Source organism: Phasianus colchicus, chromosome 1 (assembly GCF_987193195.1).
Source record: "Phasianus colchicus chromosome 1, bPhaCol1.hap1.1, whole genome shotgun sequence".
Classification (NCBI taxonomy): domain Eukaryota; kingdom Metazoa; phylum Chordata; class Aves; order Galliformes; family Phasianidae; genus Phasianus; species Phasianus colchicus.
Window position 1 is genome coordinate 4,197,900 of NC_143436.1, and position 26,377 is coordinate 4,224,276.

Here is a 26,377-nt window from a genome sequence, read left to right on the forward strand (position 1 = left end):
TTGTACTGTGTTATTCTACTGAATGTATCTGTACAAAAAGGTAGTCCAGTACAGATACAATGCTTTACAACCCTCATCCTGCAAATCCTATATCCAGCACTTAAACAGCTAATGAACACAAGTGGAAAAGCAACAGAAGATTTTTATTTTCTATTAATCTACTCAGTAATAAAGTGCCATGCAACCTCTATCAAACACTCTGCCGTTCCCCATCAGGCTCTGGATTAAGAGCCCATAATGCCATCTGAACCAAACTTAACAGCTGATCATGATAACAGGCAGCAGCTGGGCCCCTGTGCTTCTGAATGCATGTCAGGTAAGCCCTGCACTAGTCAGGTTTACCATTCCTGGTCTAGTAAATACTTTATGTAATTACAGAAGACTCTAAGATTCTTTACTGACTCTGAAAGGAAAATACTTCTGAGTAAATTCAACCAGTAGACTACAGTTCAATGCCTTTAATTAATTACAACCAATTTAGAATTCACCTTGCTTTTAATTTCTATTCATTTTAAGCCATGAAAACTTTGCCCGAGACTTCAATTAATACCACCTGCACTTACCAAAAAAAGCATTAGAACATCATTAAACATAAAATCAGGTGAGACAACATCATTTGGAAGATTAAAGAGCCTGTAAGACAATCAAAACCAGATGTTCTCCTTAAGGTCAGACACCATGAATCAAGATGTGGTGGGGATACTTACAGAATGGAACAACATACAGTGTCCTATTCGGGATTGGATATCCTCAGGTCCAGCATTACAGGAATCCTCTCTCAGAAGTTTCCATGTCTGACATTGGCAGTCAAAAGCAAACAATCCACTGAACTGTGGTTCGCTGGCTCTGCTGTCATCAACACTGCCATTACAGGTCAAAATTCTGCCTCCGAAGGTATATATCATGTGTTTTTCAGAATCCATACACATCTGTAAAAACAAGAGAAATTTTTTTAAAAAGCACATTACGATCTGAATGTGCTCAGATTTATGATTATGCAACCCTCCCCTGCAAGTGATATCTAGTAAGTTAGATAGTACTCTGCACATCTGAAAGTCTTGTGAACAGATAAGAGCACAGGCGTCATGGTTGACAGGTATTAAACTCAGAAAACAGTTCCTTAGTTTAGAGCTTGAATCTAACGTCAGCTTGACAATTTAATGATCAAAAAGGGCTACACTCGTCTGCTCCTAATTGCTGATTTTAGGGAAAAAATATATAGTTTTAATCCAGGATCCGTAGACAATTTTGCCAAAAAGTAAACAAAGTCATTGCTAGTTTACTGAACGCAACACTACTGATCCAAAAACAACTAGTGATCTGTTACTCAGCTTCCATCTCACATATTTATTGTTGCCTTTGCTACTTCAACATAAAAAAGGACTGTAACCTGGCCAGGAATCCTTGAAGAGTCTGCAGCAGAAAAAAGTTTATCCCCAAAGCCAGAATTCGAGTTATGGCACACACAAGATACATCAGTACAAATCAAATAGAACTCCCTGATTCCAGGTGATGTTCTCAGACATAGTGCAATGGAGATGTCTACAAAACACCGGGGGAAAAGAAAGACAGAAAAACACAACAAGACAGATGCTACTCAGAAAAGCCTACACACAACTTTTCCCAGGCAGCACATTTTTGTGAAGGTTAAACAAAATCTGGTATCACAGTACAGTGAGGGAGAGAAGAGAAATCTGTAGATTGAGAAAGAATTCAGGGAGGACATTCTTTCCTTGGAGATAGAAGGGAAAGAAGAAAATTTCAGAAGGAGGCAAACAAGGTACCCAAAGTAGTCTTGCCAGCTGATCCTTTGCTTTTGCTCAACACCTGGAAGACTGATATTTGTTATTAATAGAACAGAAAGACTGATTGGCTTTTGTTCTGCAGGCAACACATCTAATTTATGGTGTCAGCAAAAATGCATATCGTGCTGGCAGACAACAGCTTTGGTTACAAAACAGCACCAGTTCTTGGGACACTCTAAAAACAAATACTGATGTATTATCTCTTGGCCATGTTTTATAAAAACAACTAAGAACCAAATATCTTTTTCAAGGACACAAAAGCCATTGAATACACGACATGATTAAAAATAGAGTAATTTGAATATACAGAGAGGTGCAGCTTTTTAAAAGATTGGTAGCTACTCTTGTAAGATTTCAATCTCTGCAAGGCAAGAGCATTTCACAAAATTAAAGATAATCGATTTTTTTTTTTTTTTTAAGAATCCTGATCCCATTGGCCTCATTTCAATGTCTTGCTTACAGTATTCTTCTGAAGGTAGCACACAGCTTCGCAAATTGTACCCCAATGTCTACTCAGTAGGCTGATCTGCAAACCCAGCTCAGCAAGTCTGATTAAAAGCAGATGAACTGTACTTTCAGCTTTAATAAAACGTGTCTTAGTTTAAAAATATTTTTATGATCTGACTCAATTTTATTGGAATACCAGTAATCAACAGCATTAAACAATAATGCCATTAGAAATTAATTGAGTGCAGATCACAACTTCCCCCATCATTGCAATGTTACCTAGTACAGCAATTCTAAATTGCAAAAGGCTATGATCAAAATTATAATTCACAAACATTGAGAAAAAGGTATACATATAGGGACTTGTGCTAAAATATCAGTGTAGCTGACCTGATGATCGAACACCAGCTTTGGACCCCCATCAGCTGCAGTGTCTTCACTCAGTAGCATCCATGTATTCGTATCAATGTCATAGCGATAGAAGTCACTTTTCAGAGATTTGCTGTTCCTCACAGAGGAATCCAGGTAGCGACCCAGCGTGTAGATCTGTCTTCGTTGAATATCAATGCACATCTTGTGACAAGATCTGGCACTGGGACCACTCTAGAAAATAATCACAAAAATAAAGTATATAACACATTTAACACTGTTCCAGATAGATCACTACCCATTCAGGACAAATAAATATCATCAGGAAGTGAAAATCCTTTGAATGCTCAGGAAAATTTGTGTCAGCCAAATACAGAATTAATATATATCAATATAGCAGGACATTCTGTAACTTCTTTGTGCATTAGAAAAACACTGGCAAAACAAAGCAATAAAACTTCTAACGTAATGCCTTTTTGTAAGATTCTTTAGGAGACAGACCATTCCCTCCAGAACTGATGCTCAGAGGCATGTGAAAGCTACTTGATCTTTTAAAATAACAGAAGCTGATGTACATGAGAGCAAATTAAGATGTCACAGACTATAAATAACTACTTAGGAAGAAGATTAAGACGTGCTCTATTACATGAGGCTCTGTTTTATTAATAGACTGTTTTCTAACAGATCATAACCAGGCACTCCCACAAGCAACCATATCCTGTAATTGGTCTTCGAAGGCAACAAAAGCACTCCATCGTTCATGAAACAGATACTGTTATTCCAGCTCCAACTACAGAAATGTTTCTTACAGTAAGCAGAACTGCCCTGAGTTATGGTCTTCAGAGAGAAGACACTGTCAAATTATTATGCACTTATCCATCCAAGGTGCTCAACTTCAAAACACAGAGTAATTTATTCAATGACATTTAGACAATACTATGCAGTACTGGACACTACTGCCTTCTACTTCAGTCAAGACTAATTTTGAAAGCCTTCCTATTCTCATCTTGAAGCACACAAGTTCTGTTGCTGTACTCCAAAATACTAGAAATCAAGGTGGGGAAAGCCTTATTTGCAGGAGATCAGACAGAAAAAAGTAATGCTTACAGATAAATTCTGTATTTATTTCACCTTTCTTTGCGCTTTGGAAAGCATTTAAATGAGAATGACAGAACAAGGCTGTGCAGCTAGCTTTGAGAATCTTCTCAAGAGTCTGGAAGATAAGAAATAGAAATCACATAGAAAATGTCCACAGTTTCAAAGGTTGGTATTGGGAACCTGAAAAGGCAACCTGGAAAGCAACAAGGAAAGTGGGAAACTTTCCACTGTCAACTAAAAACGGTAAGATGCACATAAACATGACCAAACTATGAAAGACAAAACATATTAAAAATATATAGAAAAAGAAAGACTACCCAAATACTCAAAAGTTGCATGACAAATCACCATTTTTTACAAGTCCTACAGTTTAGGAAAGCTAATCATGCCATACCAAATAACAAAATTTGCTCCACGTGCTACTAAATACCACCTCACTTAAAAAAAAATATCTAATTGTATCATTTCATTTAAAACAAAGCTGATTAAAGTATACTGATGGAATATTCTTCACTAAGTTTGATAAAAAGAATTCTTCATTAAAAAATAGTTGCTGCAAACTATTGTTTGAGTTAACTAAACAGTACAAAGATGTGAACTAAATTGTTCGCATTTGGTAACTACGAAGCTTGCCAGCAATAATTACAAATTTGAGAATTAGCTATTTCATAGTGATTAAAAACATTTTCTCTTCAGAAAAAAATACTGACAGAAATGAAACAATAGCATGAAATCCTGAAACACAGCAAAAGTTCATTCATTGCCTTTGGTCACGTGGAAGAAGGTGAAAGAGAAGGTAGCAACATACTTGATCTTGATCCCAGAAAACACAAATTACCATGTTCCAAAGAATCCTATTCAGAACACATGAGATTCTTTGCATCAGAGACATCAACTCGTATATTCACAAAGGTTATCCCTGATTCAAAAGAAAGCAACCCCCTATAGAAGAAGTCCATTTCTTGTTATGGAGGAGCGTGGAGGATGTTCCATTGTTCCTCTGCCAAAGAGCATGTTATTGCCATGGCACAGCTACTACTAGATGGAATTGTAAGCCCCACATGTCTGAAATCAGTCCTTTCTGACCCCTTCCCATTTGTTATGTCACTGTAATTTTCTTTTTTAAATGAACCCACTGATTTAAATATCTCACTCCCATAACACTATACAGTCTCTCTGGGCTACAATAGATAATATCAGATTTGCTTAAATAATGTCTTAGGAACTTTCAAGAATAAATCACCAAACTTATTAATTTCTTGACCTCCTTTGCACTGTGGAAGAGATGCATCTTCAAATGAAATTTGAGCACAGGCAGAAGGCTCAGGCACTCAGCATATGCAACACTAGTTTTAAGCCAGGGGAGTTAACAGCACAGGTACTACAGAAAACAAGCTTCAAATCTTAAGGCTATGTTAAAATGAAAAACAAGTTCAAGAAAAATGCATTGTTCATAAAGATAAGAGTTGTATATTAGTCATGTATGACTTTTTAAAAGGCATTTAATTTGACCATTTAATCTACAGACTGCAGGCAGAAAAACTTCACCTCAAGCTCACAAGAATTTTACCTTTGACTTGAACTTGTAGAACCTGCCATAGGATGGATTGTACCTTGTCATACAGAAAGCTTCCTCCAGTTCATCATCTTTACACAAAGAAAACTGAAGTTATTCCTCTATACCACTTAGGAAGTCATGTGGAACCAATCGTGTATGCTGTGCAATTACTAATAGCAGTAAATAAGTCCATTAAACATCAGCTTATATGAGGGCTATCCTCTCTGCTTAAAAAAGCCCTTGTATCATGAACATACTTCAGTGGGAGACACAAAGTCCATTTATAGAGACAGATATGGGCAGACACTGAAAAATGACTAAAACTTCACAGCACGTGTGGTTAAATGAATCAAGAGTCCGTGGTCGATTACAAATGTTGATCCAAAGTTTCCTTTACACAGCTACAATAGTGAGCCTGTTGCTCAGACAAAGAACACACTACTCCAACTTGTCATGGAGAAAGTGACCCACCAAATTCAAACAAATAAGAACTGATTCCAGGAGTGTCAAAGAATTTGTCCTGTTATTAAGTTATAAGTAAAAAAAACCTGACTGTAATAGCCATGACTCTCTTCAGCCTATATAAAAGATATCAAACAGAGAGCAGAACAACTCTTTTTTCTCCTCCTGCTCAGATGTAGACTGGTCTATGATCTATTAGTTAATGTCTATTTATACGTCTATTAATAAAGTAAGTGCTTTGCACTAGAAATCTCTAGTCTCATTAAAATCTGGACCACACCACAAAAAATAAACTGACAGCATACGAAGTATTAATTTTGGTACTTGCTAGTCCTCATAACACACTACCCACCATTCCCTAAAAATCTGGGGATAATAAAGACTTTCACCTGCACACTGATAAAACTAAGAGAAGATTAAGCAAAGTCAAGTCTTATTGAGCAGAGTAGAAGACAAAAAATTCCAGCTAGCCTGCATTTACCCAGTCTTGTGGTAATAAGAAGTGATTGTAGATCAATGCAGGACTTTTCATTAAGTTGTACTTCCTTTAGGTCTAGTTTCACTGAACTGTTATCTCCAAGGTTCCTGGCACATGTGATAGACGTTTTTGCAAATGAAGATACATGAGCAGATGTTGCACTTCTGGACATGGCAATGAGTTGGACTAGATGGTCTTAAAGGTTTTTTCCACCTTAATGATTCTACAATTCTAAGAACCAATCAACTGAGTTAGCAGAGGCATTACTCTCCAAACAGAGCTCACCAGTGCCTATTTTAACTGGCTAAGTCATATCAAGCAACAGTGCCCAAATGATCAGAATAAACACTGGCTTTGGGAACACTTTCCAGTTCTCACCATGAAGCTTCTGGCATGCACACTGCAGAAACCACACATGAAAGAAGCTTTTGACCAGGCTAAATTCTTATTCAGATGGCTAACAATGTGTTAAGCTGCTTCGGCCAGTTCCTCGGTTTATGCCAATGGTGTGGTGGCAATAATAAAGCATTAGTGTATCGCATTTCAGATCTACAGGACATCAAGCAATACTAAAGATTACTAAGCTTGAGCACTTGGGCACTTTGGCTTCTGTACAACTCAACCAGAGCCCCCACAGAGCTAAGACTAACCTGAATAAAGTGGCTCTCTACCACCCAGTACCGCTGCACAATTAGCACAGCATAATAACAATCAAGACAGATCAAACACTATGTGCCATGGCACCATTTTCAAATGGTGCAGAATACCAAGCTTCTGTTCCCTACTATAACAATACAGCACTCAAGCAGCTTAGTCTTGACTGCAACTGCTCAGGACTCTAGAACAGAAATAAACGACCGAAAGGATGTAGGGAAAAGAACAGAGTACATATAGCTAGGAATACCTAAGACAAGGTTTTGATCTTTTAAGTGCCTAGAAGCAACCAGGGCCAAACAGGATCTTTTAGTTTAGTCAGTGCCTCACAAAATTCAGTTGCGCAACGCCAAGTGAATACACAGTATACTTTATGAAAAGCCTTCTCAACATGCTAAGCCACTTTATAAAATCTAATTAGAGCTTTCTTCATTTAACTTGCAAATGCTGAAAGCAATTATCCCACTTAAGGACTAACTTACAAAACGTTTTCAAAAAGCAACATAACAGCATCGGGAGACAACACTGCCTCCTTAGAATAATTGATTTGTTCCTATACAGGAGAGAAAGGACTGGGACTCCTTAGGGTAGGGTCTGCTCTAATAACTATTTATGCCAGAATCACCATGCATCATCTTAGCAACAGAATCCTGGCATGCTCTAAGGCTCTAACATGATAGCTTTCCTTTTTGTTTTGCTTTTAAATAAGTGTCCTACAAACCTCCTTTAACGTGAACAGAACTCCATGAAGCTGGTTCAACTTCCCATCTCCAAAAGAAGAAATTGAGGAGCTTGGCTTCTTTTGGTGATCATAACCTTTTGCAAATAAAGGGTTTTCAGTTGCAAGAAGTTCTGTTTTATTCAGACTGATCCAGATGAAAAACCTCAGGAGCAAGCCTGGACCCTGTTCAAGAGTCAGGGAAATGAAAACAAAGAACAGCTGACTAATTCTCCCTTCTCAGTGCTTTAAAAGACAGGATGGAATGTGAATATTGTCTCCAAGTATAAAGTTCAAAAAATAAGCGTCATGAGGTAAATGCTCTTGTCCTAAAGCAAACTGGGACGAAGACATAAAAAGACACAAACAACCTACTTTGTTTCCCATTCTGAGAGCAGGCTGTCATACAACAAATAGTCCCTCCTGCCTACACACCACTGTGGAGATTAATTGGTCTCATTTCCCAGTTTCAAATTGCATTTCAGCAGATTCAGAATATAATTTGTTTCCTCCTCTCCACCAGCATCATCCCAAAATAAAGGATGAAGTTCTACACAATCTTGAAAATAAAAGGAAATGCATATGAATCTTGTTATTCACAGAATCACAATCAAATCTTTATGCCCTTTAAGATTGTTGATGCTGTATCAGTGCAAGCATTCAGGTAATGTGTGTTCCAAAGACATTTAATCTAAGCAGCAGCTCATAAGGATGCGACTTCCTTTAGATAATTTCTAAATTCAGCAAGAGAAACTACAGCAACACAAAAAATTTCCATCTCATATTAGCTGCTCACAGAAAGCGTTTCATGTTTCTCATAACTGAAGATGCCAGAAATCTATTAAAAGCATGTATCTAGCACTTTCTATGGTAACACGTGGCATCAGTACTACCCATCAACCCCAAACAAAGTGAGTGGAGGCTGCTCCCCTGCTTTTAATGCTCATACAATTACCAGCTGACCACAAGTGCTGAATCACACAATGTGCACATGCTACAGATGTGAGCCACCTGTAAGGGCTTTTAAAGGGTGCAAGAGCCTCTCACATCCCTTACCCAATATGATGGCAAAAATCAGAGCTGTGTGTGTCATTTGATATCCAGGACTTGACATCTCTATCACTAGATGCAAAAATAACCCTTGAACTTTACAGAGGGTATATGCAACAAGGGATTGAACTAAGATTTTGAATGTTTTAAAGAATACAAGACTAGCTCAAAAAAAAAAAACCATCTATATGTGTATATTCTGCATACTCAACATACATTCAATTCATCTAATTACTCTGCAAGTTTGCCTTAGGTAAAAGCTTAAATAGCAAATGAAGCTACAGTAGGTCGGCAGCATTGCGTTTTCGTTTAGCCTTAAGATACTCTTGTTCCTATTTATGAAATATAATGGCTATTATAACTTACTTTCACAGTTGCTATGCCAGCTATAAAGAAGATACTCCGAGAGTATATGAGTTAAATATATTCTGCCAATAAATATTTTAGGAAATCTATTAAGCAGATCAGAACCTAACTAAGAAGCACGACCCTTAAAGCCCCCCGAGCCAGTGTTGGAAAGACACGCACCTACACCATTTGTCATGCAAAGTAGAATGTCTTAAGATAAATATTTGGCATGGATATCAGAACGTTGCTGACAAGTATTTGCAAATACCAGGCTATTAACATATCTAGTTTCAGCTAAGACAAAGAACCTATCCTTTGGTCAGGCAGCTGACATAGTATTTGAGTTGTGCCTAATCTGCTTACAAGTAACCTCCTATAGCAATGCGACAAAATAGATTTAGTTGCAAAGACCTTTCTGGGAATCTGACTCTGACATGATGGAGCAGATTAAAGTCAGAGGCAGCTTTTAGTACACAGTTTTGATTCATCGATATTGCTCACTTTGAGTGAGAAAAAAAAACAAACAGGATTAAGCTTTTTTTCCTGAAGTGTGTACACATTTGGGATACTTCAGTGTTGATACTACACACCCTCAAGCTTAATGTTCTCTAAAGAGACTTTCTTTGCTTGGAAGTAAAACTGAACGGTCCTGTGTTCTATTTGTGAAAGCTAGTTCAATGAACTTATAAATCAAATGCTTAAGCTCATATATATAACCTTATGATACAGTGGCCAGGATTTGATGACCCATGGGCAGGTCATCCCATTCAGCCCTACATAAGAATTTACTCGGAATGTCTGTTCCATCCGTCAGAGAGCAGTGCAGGTTCATTACTGCACATATAAGAGGAGACGCAGTGCAGCACACAAATGCCGCTATGAAAATGAACAGATGCTTATATTCTCCTCCCATCAAATTATCTGTTAAAAATTAGTCTCCCAGCAGACATGCTTGCAGAAACAACTAATGTCAGGGTATTTTCATAACATAAATGAACTAGCTCATGACCTATTGGCTTTTGGTGAAGTGCAATTAATGCAACTCGAAGAAATAAAATAAGTCATTTAAACCGACTCAAGAACTTTTCAAAGCACCAACATCCTTGTTTTGAGAGCTGTGTGCGTGAGCTTACCTACTGTGCAAAACAGCTTTAGATACTGATATGTGCATCACTGCACATGCAAGAAGCCATATTCCCTGGCCTTGTCTGAGCAGTGTTCTCACCTGGCTTGCTCTCACACCTAGGTATAATCAAGGCCTTCCAGCACCGTGCAACATCATGTTACAGTAAACCAAATCACCAAATCAAGCGAGTTCCTATGCAAGCAGCAGAATAATGAAAAGAGGGAAGAAAAAGAACCACAGATTCAAAAGCACAAAGGACAGGTAATAGTTTTCATTTATATGAAGCAGGCTGCAAGAGCACACATGAAGGTCTTGCTTAAGCATCAGTTTACAGTCAAAAATAGATCATCCAGTCTACTTGATTCAACTTACCAATCCTCTCACACAAAAGAACTTTGCAACAAAAGAGCATTAATATTGTGCTACTTCTAACAAAACAAACAAGTTACTCACAAAATCAATGGTACTCACAGCAATGAGATTTGAATACTAAAAACTGCAGCTTATTAAGTTTTAACAAGCAAACTTGGTTTGTTACCCATCATCTGCTCAGTTTTGCTTTCAGTAATGCTGACAAAACATAACAGACAATTTGTCACCAGCTCTGAGATATGGGCCTCAGGACAACGTCCTTCGTGGGCCGAATTCAACTAACTCCATGAACAATTGCAGGATGTTGAATGAGGTCATGTTCAAATGCACTGCTAAGTGTATGCTGTCCTCTGATTACCAGTAACAATGGTTAGCACAGAAGTCATCCAGCTAAGAGAAAGATTCCTCTGCAGATGCAAGTTGTTTGGCTTAAAACAGACCAACAGGCCAGTAGGCTGAAGACAGTTAACTTGTAATTTATGAGTTGTTTAACCAAAGATGTGAAACATGTCCAGTTTTGAAACCTTCATGAGGGCATAGCAGAGCTAGAAATAATGTTTATTAATGGTTTTTGAAAAGATGGTGATAAACTTAAAATTTCATACTGATCTAAGCAATTCAGGACAGCCACAAGCTCTCAGATGTTTCCTGGAAAGCGATGACAGCTTTAAGGAGAAGAAAAGGAATAGTTTGGACCTAAAGGTGTTACAATATCACAGAAGTAGCTGTATAACTTTTCCCCTCAGGCTAACCCATGGCTTATGAGATTGTCTTCTCAGATACTGAGTTCAATGTAGGCTTCTTCTGTTAGCTTTCATAGCAACATGCCAAGAAAAATATATAATACACACCTATATATAACAGAAATATTATGTTAAATAGCACTGTGGAAATGGCCATATCTTCTTTGAAACATCAGAAAGTGACACATCAGAAAAGATGTAGCTTGTGAAATTTTTATTTATATCACTCGTCAGCTATTCTCAGAACATAATTTGATTATACAGCTGCACAAATTGCATCAATTACCACAAAGTGTAGCACACAGTCTTTGCTGCATGACACTTTCAGGAGCAAGTCATCTTCAATTTTGCAGTAATTTGCATGGGATGTCAGAGGAAAAAACAGAAGATATAACAAAGAATACAAAGACAATGCAATTCCTTAATCCTAGTATGAATAAAATCCCTAGGTCCCTCAGCACTTGCAAGCCCTGGAAAATTCATGGATTATTTCCCACTAAACATACTAAGCTCTTTCAGGGTCTGAAAGCTGAACGTAGCAATGTGCTACATCCACTCAGTCAGGGTTTGTCCAGAAAGTTTAACTGTCTTCAGAGCTTGGTGGCAGAAATATACCCATTAATAGCAGCAAGATCCACAAAAACTTACCAGATTTTCAAACATGTAATTATCCATACAAATTAACTAAGGATATGTCTATGGTACTAATGAAAACGCTTCCCCTGTGTTACCACAGTGGGTAACTGATATTTCTTTAGGGATTCCTGTATTTGCACAGCTTGAGGAGTGTTAATGTAACGGAAGCCTTTTACAGACTAGCTGAAACAGGAGACTACTCCCAAGGCAACATTGATTCATGTGTGAAGCTACTTTGACCTTGCTGGCAAGAGAATAAACTTTCCTCCTACCTTCTACCCCTACCTTCTCTGTTCCTGCCATTCTCCCCACACAATGCGGGGGGGAACGTGGGGTACTAAGGATTCCAGACTGCTGTTGTGTTCCAGGTGCCTGTTTTGCTGTCAGTAAAACCTGGAACATAAATCAGCTTTTCTTAAATACCAACATTCTTCACTTTACTAAATCCTTACCTGAAAGTTCCATAATACTTCAAGCAGTACAAAAAGGCATTATCTTCCCCAAGATCTGCGCACACCCACCCTAGCATGCCTCTGCATACTGCTTTAAAGGTAATTCACAAGGGAATGAATGGTGCAACACATTCCTAACAAAGCCAAAGTAAAATGAAGCTGTACTCCAGATAAGGGAATCAGGCCAGTATGTCCATGTCCATTGTAAGCTAGAGTCAATGCAGTGATTTTCAACAGAACATAAATGCCACAGATCAACTACTCATGATGTATTACTTCAAGGTATAAAAGCAGTTCTTAGCTTTGCAGGCTGCAGCCTTTGCAACTGAAGGCTTTACGATGCTTTGGAAGTCCATGTATAATCTGAATACTGGCACGTGCAAGCTCCAGGACTGCCAAAGTTTTGCAGCCTTCTGAATACCGTGCATAATGCATTCATTTAAGTACTCCTTTCTCTATGAGACTGGCTTCAATATCCAAAAGGGATCTCCACACATTGAAACATCTGGTGTTAGGAATAACTGAAGTTTGGCTGGTTTTCCTGCACTTTCTGCACGCTGGAAGCAAGAACTATGGGCACTCCACAATGGAACTGAATAACTTAAGACTCGGAGCTTTATAAAATAAAGATTGTATTTTCTATTTTAAAATTTCAGTTAAAAGAAATACACAAGAGTAGGAGGACAGAGCTCTTAAGCACACAAACTAGTATAAATAAAAAAGTTACTTTTACAAGTGGAAAACATTTTCTAATTTTTTTTTTTTTTATAAGATACTCTGCAACAGGATACTTTTGTTTTAGGACGCCTGTATATCACTGAAGAAACTAGTCAAAATTATCTGAAATTCTTTAACATTTTGGAGAATACTGTCTAGAGCAGTTTTAAACCATTACACTTCTATGCAGGAGGGGAAATAAAACAGTAGCATGTAGTATTCAGGACCTGCCCAGAATGCATTACATTGTGTTCACTTCAGTATGTGCCACCCTTGTCCCTACTCTTGTAGGCATTTCCACTATTTAAGAAGTTGGCTCAGAGCTACATCTGCAGGATCCAAGTTTCTGCTGCAGGCTTTTGGGGACAGCTGCTTTCTCCCTGTGAGCTTTTGCGGTACCAGGAATTTCTTACAACTGAGCAACTTTTAACAACTAGAACTACTCAGACATGGCAGATTCATTGTATTAGATCTCAATTCCATAAACATTACTGTATTCAAAACGAAACAAAAATCCCCAAATGACTGATAGCATCTTCCGAATTATATCACCATCTGCAGGAAGCGGTCAATATATGAGACATTTTCAGTTCCTACTCTTAAAAACAGCACAGAGTAGAAGTTTTACACCAATAAGGTTACATATTTGAAAATCACCCCACCTTACAAAAAAAAAATCATGTAAGTATCACAAACACAAACAAATATAATGCTTCTGTTGCAATGACATTGAAAGTTTGGGGAAAATGCATCCATATCAACAAACATAAAGCGATGCACCCATATAATATAGAAAAATTAACTGGAAATACAATAGCAGGTGACATTCAGGCTGGCTCTCAGTACCACGAGATCCTTCTACATTTGTCAGCCTTCATTTTATGTAGGGAAAAGTATTTAATGCTAGCAGCAAATTGTCACCTTGCTATATATGCCAATTTTCTAGATCATTTTGAACCTACTACGAGTAGACACTTGTTGACCTACACTTTCCTTTATTATCAGAAAGAATTTATCCTCTTAACCTATTAACCCATGGAAAGACCTTGTCTGCTACTGAAGAGGTTTTGTCAAGAAACACTTAAAAGTTTGAGAAATAGCGTCACCTAAGCTTAGTCCATTTACACAATTGCCATGTCCTTCACAGAACTGACGTGTGAGCATAAAACCAAGTGATGATGAATCAACACAAACGCACAACAAAAGCTACTACTTTGCACAGTAAAATACGTTCCCAAGATGATCTTGCATCTCTTCTGATGTCTATAGGAGGTACCAAAATAGGGCAAAGGAATACTATGGACATACTAAATATAGTGCTTCCCAATTCTTAATTATTCAATCTTTAGAGCCATCAACATATCTCAGCATTTTGATCCTTTAAGTCCACAGAATTATCAACATACTGCAAATGAAGTCCTTCCTACAGCTGCCTATTCACCTCAACTGTCCTTCTGTACTTCATTTCACTAAACTACCCTATGAGAAAGTTATCGCTTGGAAACTACAAATATTAGATACCAAAACATTCACATTAAGTTCATCTATTAATTAACACTGGCCTAGTACCAAAATGCTCAAGAAATGACAAGGATTGATATTTTAAAACTATTCCCAAATCCTGAAAAAGTCCACTAATCTACTACAGCTAATATACCCTTGAGACAACATTTAGAACATTCCACTTGGTTCAGGGTACAAGTTCTTAAAGACTCTTAGACTTCACATGCTTTGGCCATGCCTTGTGCCAACCGATTTGGAGAGCTGTTGAATACTCAAGCACTGCACAGAGGAGACAGAAGTTGTGGATCCATTTAAGAGGTCACAGTACAATTCCTTTGCAAGGACACGATCATGAATGAGGATGATTTCACAAGGACTGAAGGAACTTTGCTACCTCCATACAATGAAAGAATGGTTGGGAAGTTCCAATTTCAGTCTGCCCATCAGCTGCTAAGGTACATATTATGGAAACTCAACACAATACTGCACCTTAGTTCACGATACCCTTTTTTTTTTTTTTAAAAGAACATAGGTCAAGTGTTACTTTACTACTGCTGCAAGCATTTGTTCCTGAGATAAGAAGGACTGTGGAAAATTAGCATTGGTAGTTGAACTGTTAAGAATACAAATGCAACTTAAGGTGACAAAGAGACCTTTCTCCAACTCACTGGCAAACTTAGAAAAATAGAAACAACGCCATTTACTGAAAAGGTCACTGCAAATTCTTTGTACCACGGTGCCAAGTGGATGAAGATCATCTGGCATTGCATCAGAAGTTATCAGTACCATTACTCTGAAAGAGTTGCTCTGTGTTACCCTTAAGATGATGATGGATAATATGCAACCATCTTCTCTTCTAATCCAAGCTTAAACATTCAGTGGCTAATTCAACCAGCGTCACAAATTAAATGGGATAAAATAGCTAGAAGCGGAACAAGCACAATATAACACAAAAACAAGACTGAGTTCTATTGGACTCTACTTAGAATATTTTCAAAAATTCCATGTCAACAGACATTTCCTTTCAGCAAGTTGTTTGTGAATAGTTGATGTTCCTATTAGAGAAACATCTGGAGTCTTTGTTTTTTAATTTACTTCTCCATTTGAGATTGACCTTTTCATTTCTAAATCAGGTTTCATCCAGAACTCCAATAGAAAAAAAAAGAAAAACTGCTGGCAAGTGCTGGCAGCCAGTTCAATGTACTTCTTTAAGTCACCAAAATCCTGAACTATGCCTCTGTAGGTTGTCTTCTGACATCCACTTCAGACTATAACTAAACATAAAGCCATTCTGGAACTCCATTTCTAAATACTTCTCCACTTATATTAAGTACGTGTCTTTTTCAAAGTTCCCCATGCATTCAACTGAACCTTCATCTTTTCTTAATTTCCTGACCTTGCTTCTTCTCAGCCAACAATCCCTCCAACTTCCACTTGAATTTCCTGACCTGCCATCGCAATCTAATTTTACTTCCTCCAAAATCTGTCTCCTACACAGCTGTTCTTTTCTATATTCTTTTATTCCCATCCCAGCATTACCCTGCTAGAGTCAGGCACGAGGAACTCAGAAAACATACGCTGTTTCTGGCATTGTTTCATGCCTTGCATCCCAGCCAGGCCTCCCAAGCTCTACAGAAGCTCAAATGGATAAGAAAGAATTCCAGAAAAAAAAAAAACACCACAGAAAATGAACCCCTTAAAGAAACACCAGAACTACCCACACTGGTTTGTGCAGGAAGAAAACACAGTCACCCTTTTTGACAGGAAGGCCTTATTACATTGCATCCTGAGTTAGACAAAAAACACACACTGGGTAGCTACAAAACAAGAAAAAAGTGAAACAGGCTGCAGTTAAAATTATTGTTTTCTTTCACTATTACTGGCTCTCTATTCTCAGGAACAAAGGAAAAGATGGTCTAGCTTTATCTTTCAGATCTAAGTTGATAAAAGAGTTAAATCCCAGTTTCCTCATCATTACATCACACATATCCCACTTAATTTTGGGTGAACAGTAAGAACTTTTTTTTTCAGCTACACAAGCTGACCCTATAGCACTGAAGGACCAAATCCAGTTTCAACACTGTATTGCTAAACGTGTGAGAAGCCATGAGAAGTACAGAGCTGCGAGCAGTGATGAAAGTATTAAGAGTAAAAAAACTCACAAAGATATGAAATATAAGGACAATTTTAAACCTTTATACAGCACTATTAAGATAGATACTATAATACCACAATCAGTTTGATTATTGCTCATTTTTTAAGTAACATTAAAAACCTCTGTACATGACACATAGATGCAAAGGCTAGGGAAAGAGCCTTACTGTGAGATTTTTCACTAAGGCTATTTGTCCTGCTTGATTGCAACCTCTAAACACCTTGCCAGGAAAAAAATGGCAATACTTAAGTGTTCTTAAGTTCATAAATTAAGCCAGTGACAAGAACCCAGAAAAATTCAAATGAGAAAAAAATATATTTATGCCTTTCGTAAATACTTGGGGAAATCAGTTCCTGAATTTAGGTATCAAAAAGTGGTGGAATCTCAATCTTTTTAATTGTTCAAGACAACACTGAATGAATTTTCTTCAGTTATGCGCTGACAAACAAGTAATGAACTCTGAACACAATAACCACAGGAAATTTTTAATATATTCTGTGAAATGTCGTGAGAATTACATGAGTCAAAGGTTGGAACTCTCTTTTTGTTATCTCCTGTAGCCCAATTTACATTCATTTCAGAGGTTTCATACATCAAAAAGCAAGCAAAACAGGCCAAGGAAAATGACTTGAATGCCATGAAAACTCCTGGGACTGCATGGCCTCTGGCAGTTACTCTCTGTTCTCTATATTTCCACCTCCTGGTTGTCCATTTCTACTCACATTTTTGACAGAAGCTAAAAAAATTTCTACTGAGCCTCAACACCAGCATTAGGTCTGAAATGCTTATCTGGCAGCCTGGTTCCATCTTATCACATTATTTAACTTATGTTTTACTCACTGAACTGATTTTTGGCTGATCAGTCTACTCCTGGGAAATAAACCTTTCCCCCAGTAATCGTTAACACTTGAATTTCACATCCGTTTCACATTTTCCCAGTCTTATTTCAAAAGCCTTCTGAACTTGAAAGTTTGATTTTTTTGTTGTTGTTCATAATTTTGGCACACTATTCATATATAGAAGCACTTTAGAAATGTGGCATTTTTCTCTACAGTAATTCATATAGTATTAACAGTATGAATGTACTACTTGCCTCTTTCTCGGTATCTCTGGATATACAAGTCCACTGGTTCTCCTTCACACTGTATGCCCAGAAGTCAGCCAGGTCTTGAGTTCCATCCCAGCCACCAAACAAATAAACAGTTTCTAATAAAAAAAAAAAAAGGAAGAACACATTAATTTTATTAAAAAAAAAGAATGCCTTTAAACACAAATACCTACAAAACATTTGTGATAAACAGACTGAAGGTCAAGCCCATACAGGTCCCTCTGGATGGTATCCCTTCCTTCTATTGCATCAGCTGCACCACTCAGCTGGATGCCATCTGCAAACTTGCTGAGGTGCACTCAGTCTGGGTTACTGATGAAGATGTTGAAGAGCATCGGTCCCAAGACTGACCTCTAGAGAATACCACTCACAACTAGTCTCCACCTGGCACTATAACCATTAAGAATACATTTTATCCACCAAACAGTCCAGCCTTCAACTCCATCTCTCTCCAATTTAGAGACTGATGCAGGACTGTGTCAAAGGCCTTGTACAAGTCCAGGCAGACATCATCAGTTTCCCTTCCTTTGTTCACCGGTGCCATTAGTCATTATTAATCTTTACAAGGGAAATCTGTTTGCCCCCTGCTTGATGCAAAACTTACAGTCTACAAAGATTTTTGAGACAGCAGCCAAAAAACTCTTATTTAGTTGATCTCTTATAAAGGAAAACTTGCTTCAGTTATGAAATCCTCTTCAAGGAAAATGGCTTGTATAATATAATTTATCTGATGTTACAAAAGCATGTCAGTAGAGCAGTAACAGTTTAAGTCAGCATTCCAGGCTCATCCTTAGAGCGTGTTACCTTAAATTCACAACCACTCCAAGCACAGCGAGTTCAAAAGCTTATCAGACTCGCTGATGAAACTAAATGAAGCCTCCTACATAGGAAGCATATAAGGAATAAGCCTCAGTTATGATACCAACAGATGATTAAGCCACTTCCATTACAGTAACACCACTGTCTGGTCTTGAATTCTAAAAATATTTCATCTTCAGAACACACTAATACAACACAAAAATCAAGTCCAAAAAGAATGAGCTGCTGAAGAATCACAGAGCTTTATAAACTTCTTTAAAATCCACAAGCCAGATCTATTATGAAGGTAACGGCCAATTTTCAATCCAACACCAATTAAAGAGCAGAGCTAAAAGTGTGATTATAAAACGGGAATAGTCCTTGACCCTTACCTACCATCAGGATAGTGGTCATCACCATGGAAAGGTTACCCTGGTTCATTAACTTTAATTACCCTTCCTCCTGGACTCAGGGCTCCCAGTGTTCCCTGCTAAGAGCAGGTCTCTTTGTGCGCATAAATTCTCACAGCTCACAAAACCCACATTACCACAACAGCTTCATTGATAGCTGAGAAAAATAAAAGATTTGGCACTGGCTAAGTATCCTACTGGGGCCTTGCCAAAATGTCATGCCTGCCTGTAAAGACTTTGTTGTCTCAGATGAAATTTAATAGCAAATCTGAATGAATTTGATGAAAACTCAGATTTTAAAATTCACTTAAATCAAGCTCACAGAATTAAGTGGTGTATAAGGACCAAAAAGGGGTGCACTCAGTGTGAACTGTGAGCATCCCCAGATTCCCTGAGCAACAGCAACAACATGAGCATACATGAACTGTACACCAAATTTCTTCCTTATCTTGATACAAAACTGTAGCCCAGATGAAAGAAAGACTGTCACTACCTAAACCCAGAATGACCATCATTTTTAATCTTATTACAGAAGTAACAAAAACATTTCTTAATATGTAAATTCATCTGCTAATGGTAATGTCAGGAAAATCATTTTTCAACACTTCTAAAGTTCACAATTGTTCTCCCAAATTATAAGAAAAAAATAGTTGGGAGTGCAGAGGGGGGAAAGGTAGCATTTGTTTTTTCAAAACAAAAGTTGAACTACTCTCATTTTCACAACTGGTATCACACCTTCCAGTCTATTTTTCAATTCAGATTTCATGGGAAGGGTTACTTTTTCCAAGGAAAGCACTCACTAACACAGACCCAGAGTACAACTTCAGCATTCTTTGGTATTGCCACAACATCTAAACAATGCATCAGCATATGACCAAAGGGGAGATCAGACACAGGGAACAGACTACAAGGTTTCAGGCAGCTGAAGTGTGAAGCTTGAGGAGAAAACAGCAGTCTCACATTGGTATAATTATTTCTACTTTATTAACACTAGGGAAGTCAAGATGCAGGCAGGAAGAACATTGTTCTCTGGCAGAGGAAGGGATTCCTTCCTTGCATCATAGTTGTATGTCACACAGCAATATCAATATTGCTTTATTAAAACAGAGTTCTGTTCTGCTTTAGGGACAGACTGGAAGAATTTTTCATATCTACCTGCAAGGCAACAAGAAAAACATGAAAGCAGTTACATCTACCCAAAGCTTTTACAAGTTACATTTTGGACATCAAACGCCTCCTCCAGCATCTTATCCTTATCTCCTTCACATTTACTGTTAAAGTAAAATTCAATACTTTTAAATATGTTCTATGAATATTTCTAAACTGCTTGCTCATTCAAGCAAGCAGTTTTTGTAATGTCTAAATTCTTTTCTTTTTTTGTTCTCCAAAAGACTAGAAGGTGCCAGAACACTCCTCAACAAAGTATCAGAGAACATACACTGAAAGGTTTAACATATGTCCAAGACAACCCCTCTGCAAGTTCCTTGTTCTCAGAAGAGTACATACAGTATCTCCAGTCCCTGTTAAATCCCCAAAACCCTTCAGGAGCTTCAGTCTAGGCTTGGATAAGCTCACAAAGTCAGCTTTTCAAACTTCTCTTAACTCTGTCTTCAATGCACGATGAAATCTTTGATGGGATTCTGGCACAGCAAGTTTTCCTATCAGGATGTAAAACGGAAAATTGTTAAGGGCAGGCTGATAAATTAAGCTTGGCCTACTGCAGAATCCCTGTTTTATCAAGGCACACTCCAACTCTGGTGACTTAACTAATCAGTGAAATATTTTTGCATGTAAGACTTCTAGAAATCTGCCATAGTCTTCTTTCTAACCCCTTCAGCAGAGCAAATTTCAGTAACAAAGCAGGTTTTGTAGAGCTCTGAGTAACTATAAGGACGGATTCTTCATAATATCTGGATCATCTCTTATTGGTTTTGTGCATTTTTTTTTCCCTCTGCGTAGCTAACCAGAACTTCTCTTGCTGCAATGTGTCCATTGCTCTTCATTCTATCCCCCGAAATGAACGCCTATTTTCTCCACATCTCCTGCAGCAACTATATCATTCTTCAGCTGTCTGGAAGCTGCATCGTGCTCTCTGTAAAGGAGCACACTGAGCACAAATACACAGACAGATGTTGAATTTTCTTGTCCACCATTCAGTTTCTGAATCACTTCAGTGCAGATGGCGGCTGGCTACAATTTTTTTAGGCTGTAGCTAGTCTGGGTAGGCATACAACGCACACAGAGTCATCTTCTCAAATGTGAAAGCACCATGAAGTTGAGTAACCTCCAGGATGCAGCAGCTGTTTGTATTTCAGAGCTTAGAAGCCATCTGTGTTTTGTTTCAGAGATCTCTTCATCTTGTACACAAGTCCTGTCTTTAAATAAAATATCTTATGGATAGCAATGTTTTCCCCAGGCAAAACACCATCCTTTCCCATGTTTGCTGTTCTCGCTTCATCTTTCTCATAGCTCCATGTTTCTTTTGTGACTGTTTCATCATCTCTACATATACTATGGCATACTGTGCCCACTGTTTCGAATCGCCCACTGTTCCCAACCTACAGATCTCTTTTCACTTATCTAACAGAATGAAATAATTCCTTCCCACAAAAGGAAAGGCAAAGTAACATACACCCAAAATAACAAATTAATTTTGCTTCAGAGACTGAACAGAGGTAGCACAAACACTGATAAAGATCATTTCACTAATATTTTCCCTTATAATACATTTCAGTTGCCATAGTTTGGAGAAACAGACAAAGCTAACACAACTGAGACAAAAAACATAAGGTGGCTTTATCTAAACAAAATAATGATGAACCTTGAAAACAATTAGGATATATTACCAAAGAGTCTTTTAAATAAAATAACTTCAATAATAGTTCATTTTCTTTTCAAATCCTAAAAAACCCTCCATCATTCTGTTACCAAAATAAGTTACGTAGTTCTGGAGACTACACTATAATTCACATAAAACGGTACCTCCTCTGTAAGAGCTGACAAAAAAACCCCACCTTACCCAGGGAATTACAAGCCAGACATCCGAAACACGGGACTCCCCTAAATCGTAGATTAAAAACTTCAAACCTGAATGTGGCACTCTGCTTAGCTGTTCTCACTTTCTTCCAGAGTTGCTGTTTCAAAACATGTCATAACTGAACTAAAGAAAGTCCTGAGGGGTCATAATTAAAGCTATGTTAATCAAGAAAGCAGTGCTAAACAGATGCCTACATGTTCTCTTCCGGAACTGCACTGGGCAATCACTCTATCAGCACTTAATGCATCTGGGAAGCAACGTTATTATATACAAGCCTGCACTTCAATGCTTGAAAATTTCACCAGGACCTACATAAATCATAGACGGTTTTCATGGCTGATATTCAGCTCACTTTACAAAGAATGCCCTTGCGCAGCTTTGGGGTTACTTGCACTTTAGGTGTTCTGGGAATGCTTCTGATTGTATTTTTAATCTAAGCCCCCACTTCTGTCTACGCTAACAATTCTCCTTCCTCAGAAAGGGGAGCAGAAAACTCTCTAGCCTCTCAGAGAGCTAGAGAGAGCTACATAAGACAAGTACCTTACACAAGAAGCAGAAACATAATCCTTCTGTTTTCATTTGAAGTCTAGAGTCTTAACACATGCAACAGCAGTTTCCAACTATAACTAGGAGTGCATCATAATAAATATTTCTCTATAAGCATACCAAGAACAACTTCCTAATTCTGCCACCCAGATGATTTCCATCTGAGCACTAATACAAATAGAAGTCTGGAAAAACTGTGAGAGTTATTGATTATCAATTTTTTCATGTAGAAGGCAAGCTCCACACCCCCAAAATGCCTGCCTCTTCATTTCAATATGCTATGTAAGTTTTTCAAAGCACAAAGAACACTCTACTTATTCCAAGACATCTTCAGTAAGTATTAAATGCATAAGACAGAAGTGAGCTACGCCACTACAAGTTACCTTATGCCAATAGAGATGCCATAATTGCTCTTTTAGTTACCTTCAGCCTATTCTAACTGGAAGACAAAACATGCTAGAAGACAGTCTGGACCAAGTATGACAATACCCTACCTGAAACTAGGAGTATAAATGAGAGACTCAGCAGACCGAATCACTATGATGATGTAACTCAAGATCTAGCTCAACCTGCTTACCACCTCATCTCCTCTATTCTGACATTAACACTTATATGCATCTGGCAGGCTCTATGTTATACAAAACTTAGTAAAAATAAATGTTTATTATTGTAATCAGTAGCAACTGGTTAATATTTCCCTGAGGTTAATCAAAAAGCAGAACCAGCTGCAGCTATATTCATAGCTACAGCAGACCTGGGCGTAAGTGATTAAAGTTTGCTTCCAAAACTTGCTACTTTTATGTAATAAAATTCTCATGATTCATGTAAGTCTGGTCTTGGTTTTTTGGTTTTTTTTCTTGTAAGGAATGGATGATGTCTGCAAGTGTGCTGCTGCTCCTTTTTCTCTTAATGCTTGATTTGCTCATGGCTGGCCAGGGAGACCAATTCCAGCCTGTAAAACACATCCTGACCTAACTGGCCAAACTCCCACAGTCTCACTAAATGCTACCTATGTTCAAAAGAAAACTCAAGCAGTCAGCAGCAGCTGGTTTTAAGAATACAAACAGCACCAAGAACTTCCCCTGGCCTGTTTGTAAGCTAAATTACATGGCAAAGCTTTTAATCTCAAAAACATACAAGCTTTTACAAGTCTCAATGGGCCTGGAAGCAAAAGCAAGGGCAACTTCCCAAACTTCCTAAATGCTCCACAGAAAAACTTTCTGAAGGAGTATATCCTGCCACCACTGGAGAGCTGCAGCAAAAAGGGACTAACATGACATAGGAATCCACTTCTCACACCTTGAGACTCTTTCTCTGTAGATGCTCTCCAACCAGTTTTAAGCAATTAGGGGAGAAAAAAAAAAATCAGAAAAAAAATATCTGTGCTTTATACTGCTTTATTGAAGCAGAGTGATGATAAGTGAAATGCAGAGGTGATATGCTTAATAAGACTTAAGAAAACCAACAGAAATGGAAACGAAGACTCATGCTACCATCATTTTATTGCTTTCAGCAGCTCTAAAGGACTGTCACTGCCAGACTGAAGTGCTTGGCATTTCTTCGGCATGCTTGTGAAACAGACATTGCTACTTACTTACTAAGACCACTAGGGAGCGTTCACAGCCTCTTTTGTAGACAGACACCAGCTATCCTCCAGCAGCATTTTATTCTAATGAATCTTACACCAAAAAAAGTTTGCTTTCATATACAAAATAACTCGAGTGCTTCCTCTAGAGCAAAAACTACATACTGAGTAACAGCCAAAGACTGCAGTGACTTCTGCATTTTTGCTTGTTCACTATGACTTAGCAAATTACTCTTGAAGGTACTATCCTGTCACATGCTTCAATCCCTCTCCATATGACCACAACAGAGACAGCTACTGCCGTTTTTTGCCAACTCCCTCGTTTCCACCCTGTATTCCTTTCTGCAACTGACAACCCTGATCTTGTTTCTTCTTTCCTAAGAAAAGCTCCATTACTCATACAAATTATTTGTTTAGCAAAGATGCAGGCAGGGAAGCTTAAGTGAACAGTCACTTTAGTCAGGAATGACGCACTACAGAAATCTGATTAAATAAAAGACATAGCTAGAGAAAATTATAGAGTACAGAGTTCATCAACACTGTTACCTATACCTTCCTTTCTTCTCTTTATGAGCTCTTCAAAACAGAGTTTGAACCGTTTTTTAAAATGCTATTGAAAGCATTTTCATAAAAAGCATCAAGTAAATTATATTTAAATGGAACTTCCAGCACAAAAATAGCAGAAGTTAGAAGCCACTCTAACCAAAATATGAGGAATATTCCAGCATGTCAGATTTATTGCTGAAGTGCTATTCCAAAGCAGATGATAAGGGAAATAATCATCCCTAATGTCTCCTGTATAAGCATCTGCTCAAAAGGGGGAAGAAAGACAAATTATTTAAACCAATTGTTCTTGGCTTCTTAGCAAAGCAGTGAGGAGTTAAAGACCCAAAGGGATATTAGCAGGGAAGAAGCTAGTGGGAAAAGCAGTTGGAATATGCTCCAGGCAAAGAAAGCAGATTATTTAATACAATTATTTAAAAGTACAATTTTTCTCCAAAAATTAAAATTAAAGCATTCTCAAAAGAATATATTGCAACATTTATGTGAAAAATCTCATTAAATAACTAAATTCATTGAGAAAAGAAATCAATAACTACTCACCTGTTTGAACATCTATAACCATCTGATGGCCTCCTCTCATCCCTGGTCGGCTGTCTTCCCCATCACCTTTAAAAAAAAAAAAAAAAAGGAGTGAAAGAATGCCATCTGTTATAAGACCTTTAACAGAAAGGATAGAACTTCACGTGTAGTCAAGTACTATACAAAAGCAGGGCAACTTAACTCATCATTTTTGAACTTTAACACTTTCTCCAGTTAGTATTCTTCCACACATTGTAAAATTCAAAATAAAACTGCTGACTGCTCCAATAAATAACTGAAGTGAATACAGTACTCTACTGCAATTCTAGCAGCCTTCCAAAGGATCCTCAGAGTTCCTCAAGCATGCAGGTCCTCACAAATGAGGCCTGAGCTATCTTTGAAACCTTCCAGTAGTGGGAACACTGAGAATCTTTTGCTCTCCTTTCAGCTCTCACCCAATGCTGCCTAAAGGCAGACAAGTGAGAACAGATACTCAAACAACAGCACTGTACCCAAGGGAGGGAAGCAAAGGGCTAATGGTATGGATATAACAGTTAGCTTTGCACCAATTATTTGTTCTCACATAAGGGAATTCCAACCATCCAATTAAAGTAGTTTTCCAGTCACTTCAGATTTCTTAATTGTTCAGGACAGGGAAGCAATATTAGAAAGATATTCCATATTCCACTGGAAGATAAGTCTGTTTATATTCATACATAACCCTTCCCCAAGAGGTTCAGGGATGGGGCTCTGTGCTTGGCGATTGGCACTTTGAATCCTGCAGTTGCTGCACAACAGTCATTTTTGTTCCTTGTAGTCAATATTTGGGGATAGATTCTGCAGTTTAGATTTACTGTACAATAGATGAAGATTTCAAAAGATATGCTTCAAGTCACAAATACTCCACGTTAAAATAAAGCATCTATTTGCCACTCTTAGCTGTACATCTCCCTTTAAGATCACTCCACACATTAAACACAGTCCTACAGATAACTTATAGTCTGAGTTTCACTTGTGAAATGATTAGTTGTCCTTGAAGTGACAGCTAATGTTCTTGGAGCATTTCTTATTCAACCAGAGACCAGGTTACATTTCATTGATTTGCAGACAAATGGCAAG

At 37.9% G+C, this 26,377-nt stretch overlaps 1 protein-coding gene across 4 annotated transcripts in view; it reads right to left on the minus strand.

The window, feature by feature from the left end:
- The window catches only part of MKLN1 (muskelin 1), a 97,814-nt gene that overhangs the window by 28,467 nt on the left and 42,970 nt on the right, over positions 1–26,377 (minus strand). For all 4 annotated transcript variants that reach the window (XM_031609737.2, XM_031609736.2, XM_031609739.2 and 1 more), the window contains 4 exons: positions 25,280–25,345; positions 17,785–17,897; positions 2,643–2,855; positions 708–929 (listed from right to left, as the gene is read on the minus strand). In XM_031609737.2, coding sequence (XP_031465597.1) covers positions 708–929; positions 2,643–2,855; positions 17,785–17,897; positions 25,280–25,345 — 614 coding nt within the window. The remainder of the gene's footprint in view (positions 1–707; positions 930–2,642; positions 2,856–17,784; positions 17,898–25,279; positions 25,346–26,377) is intronic.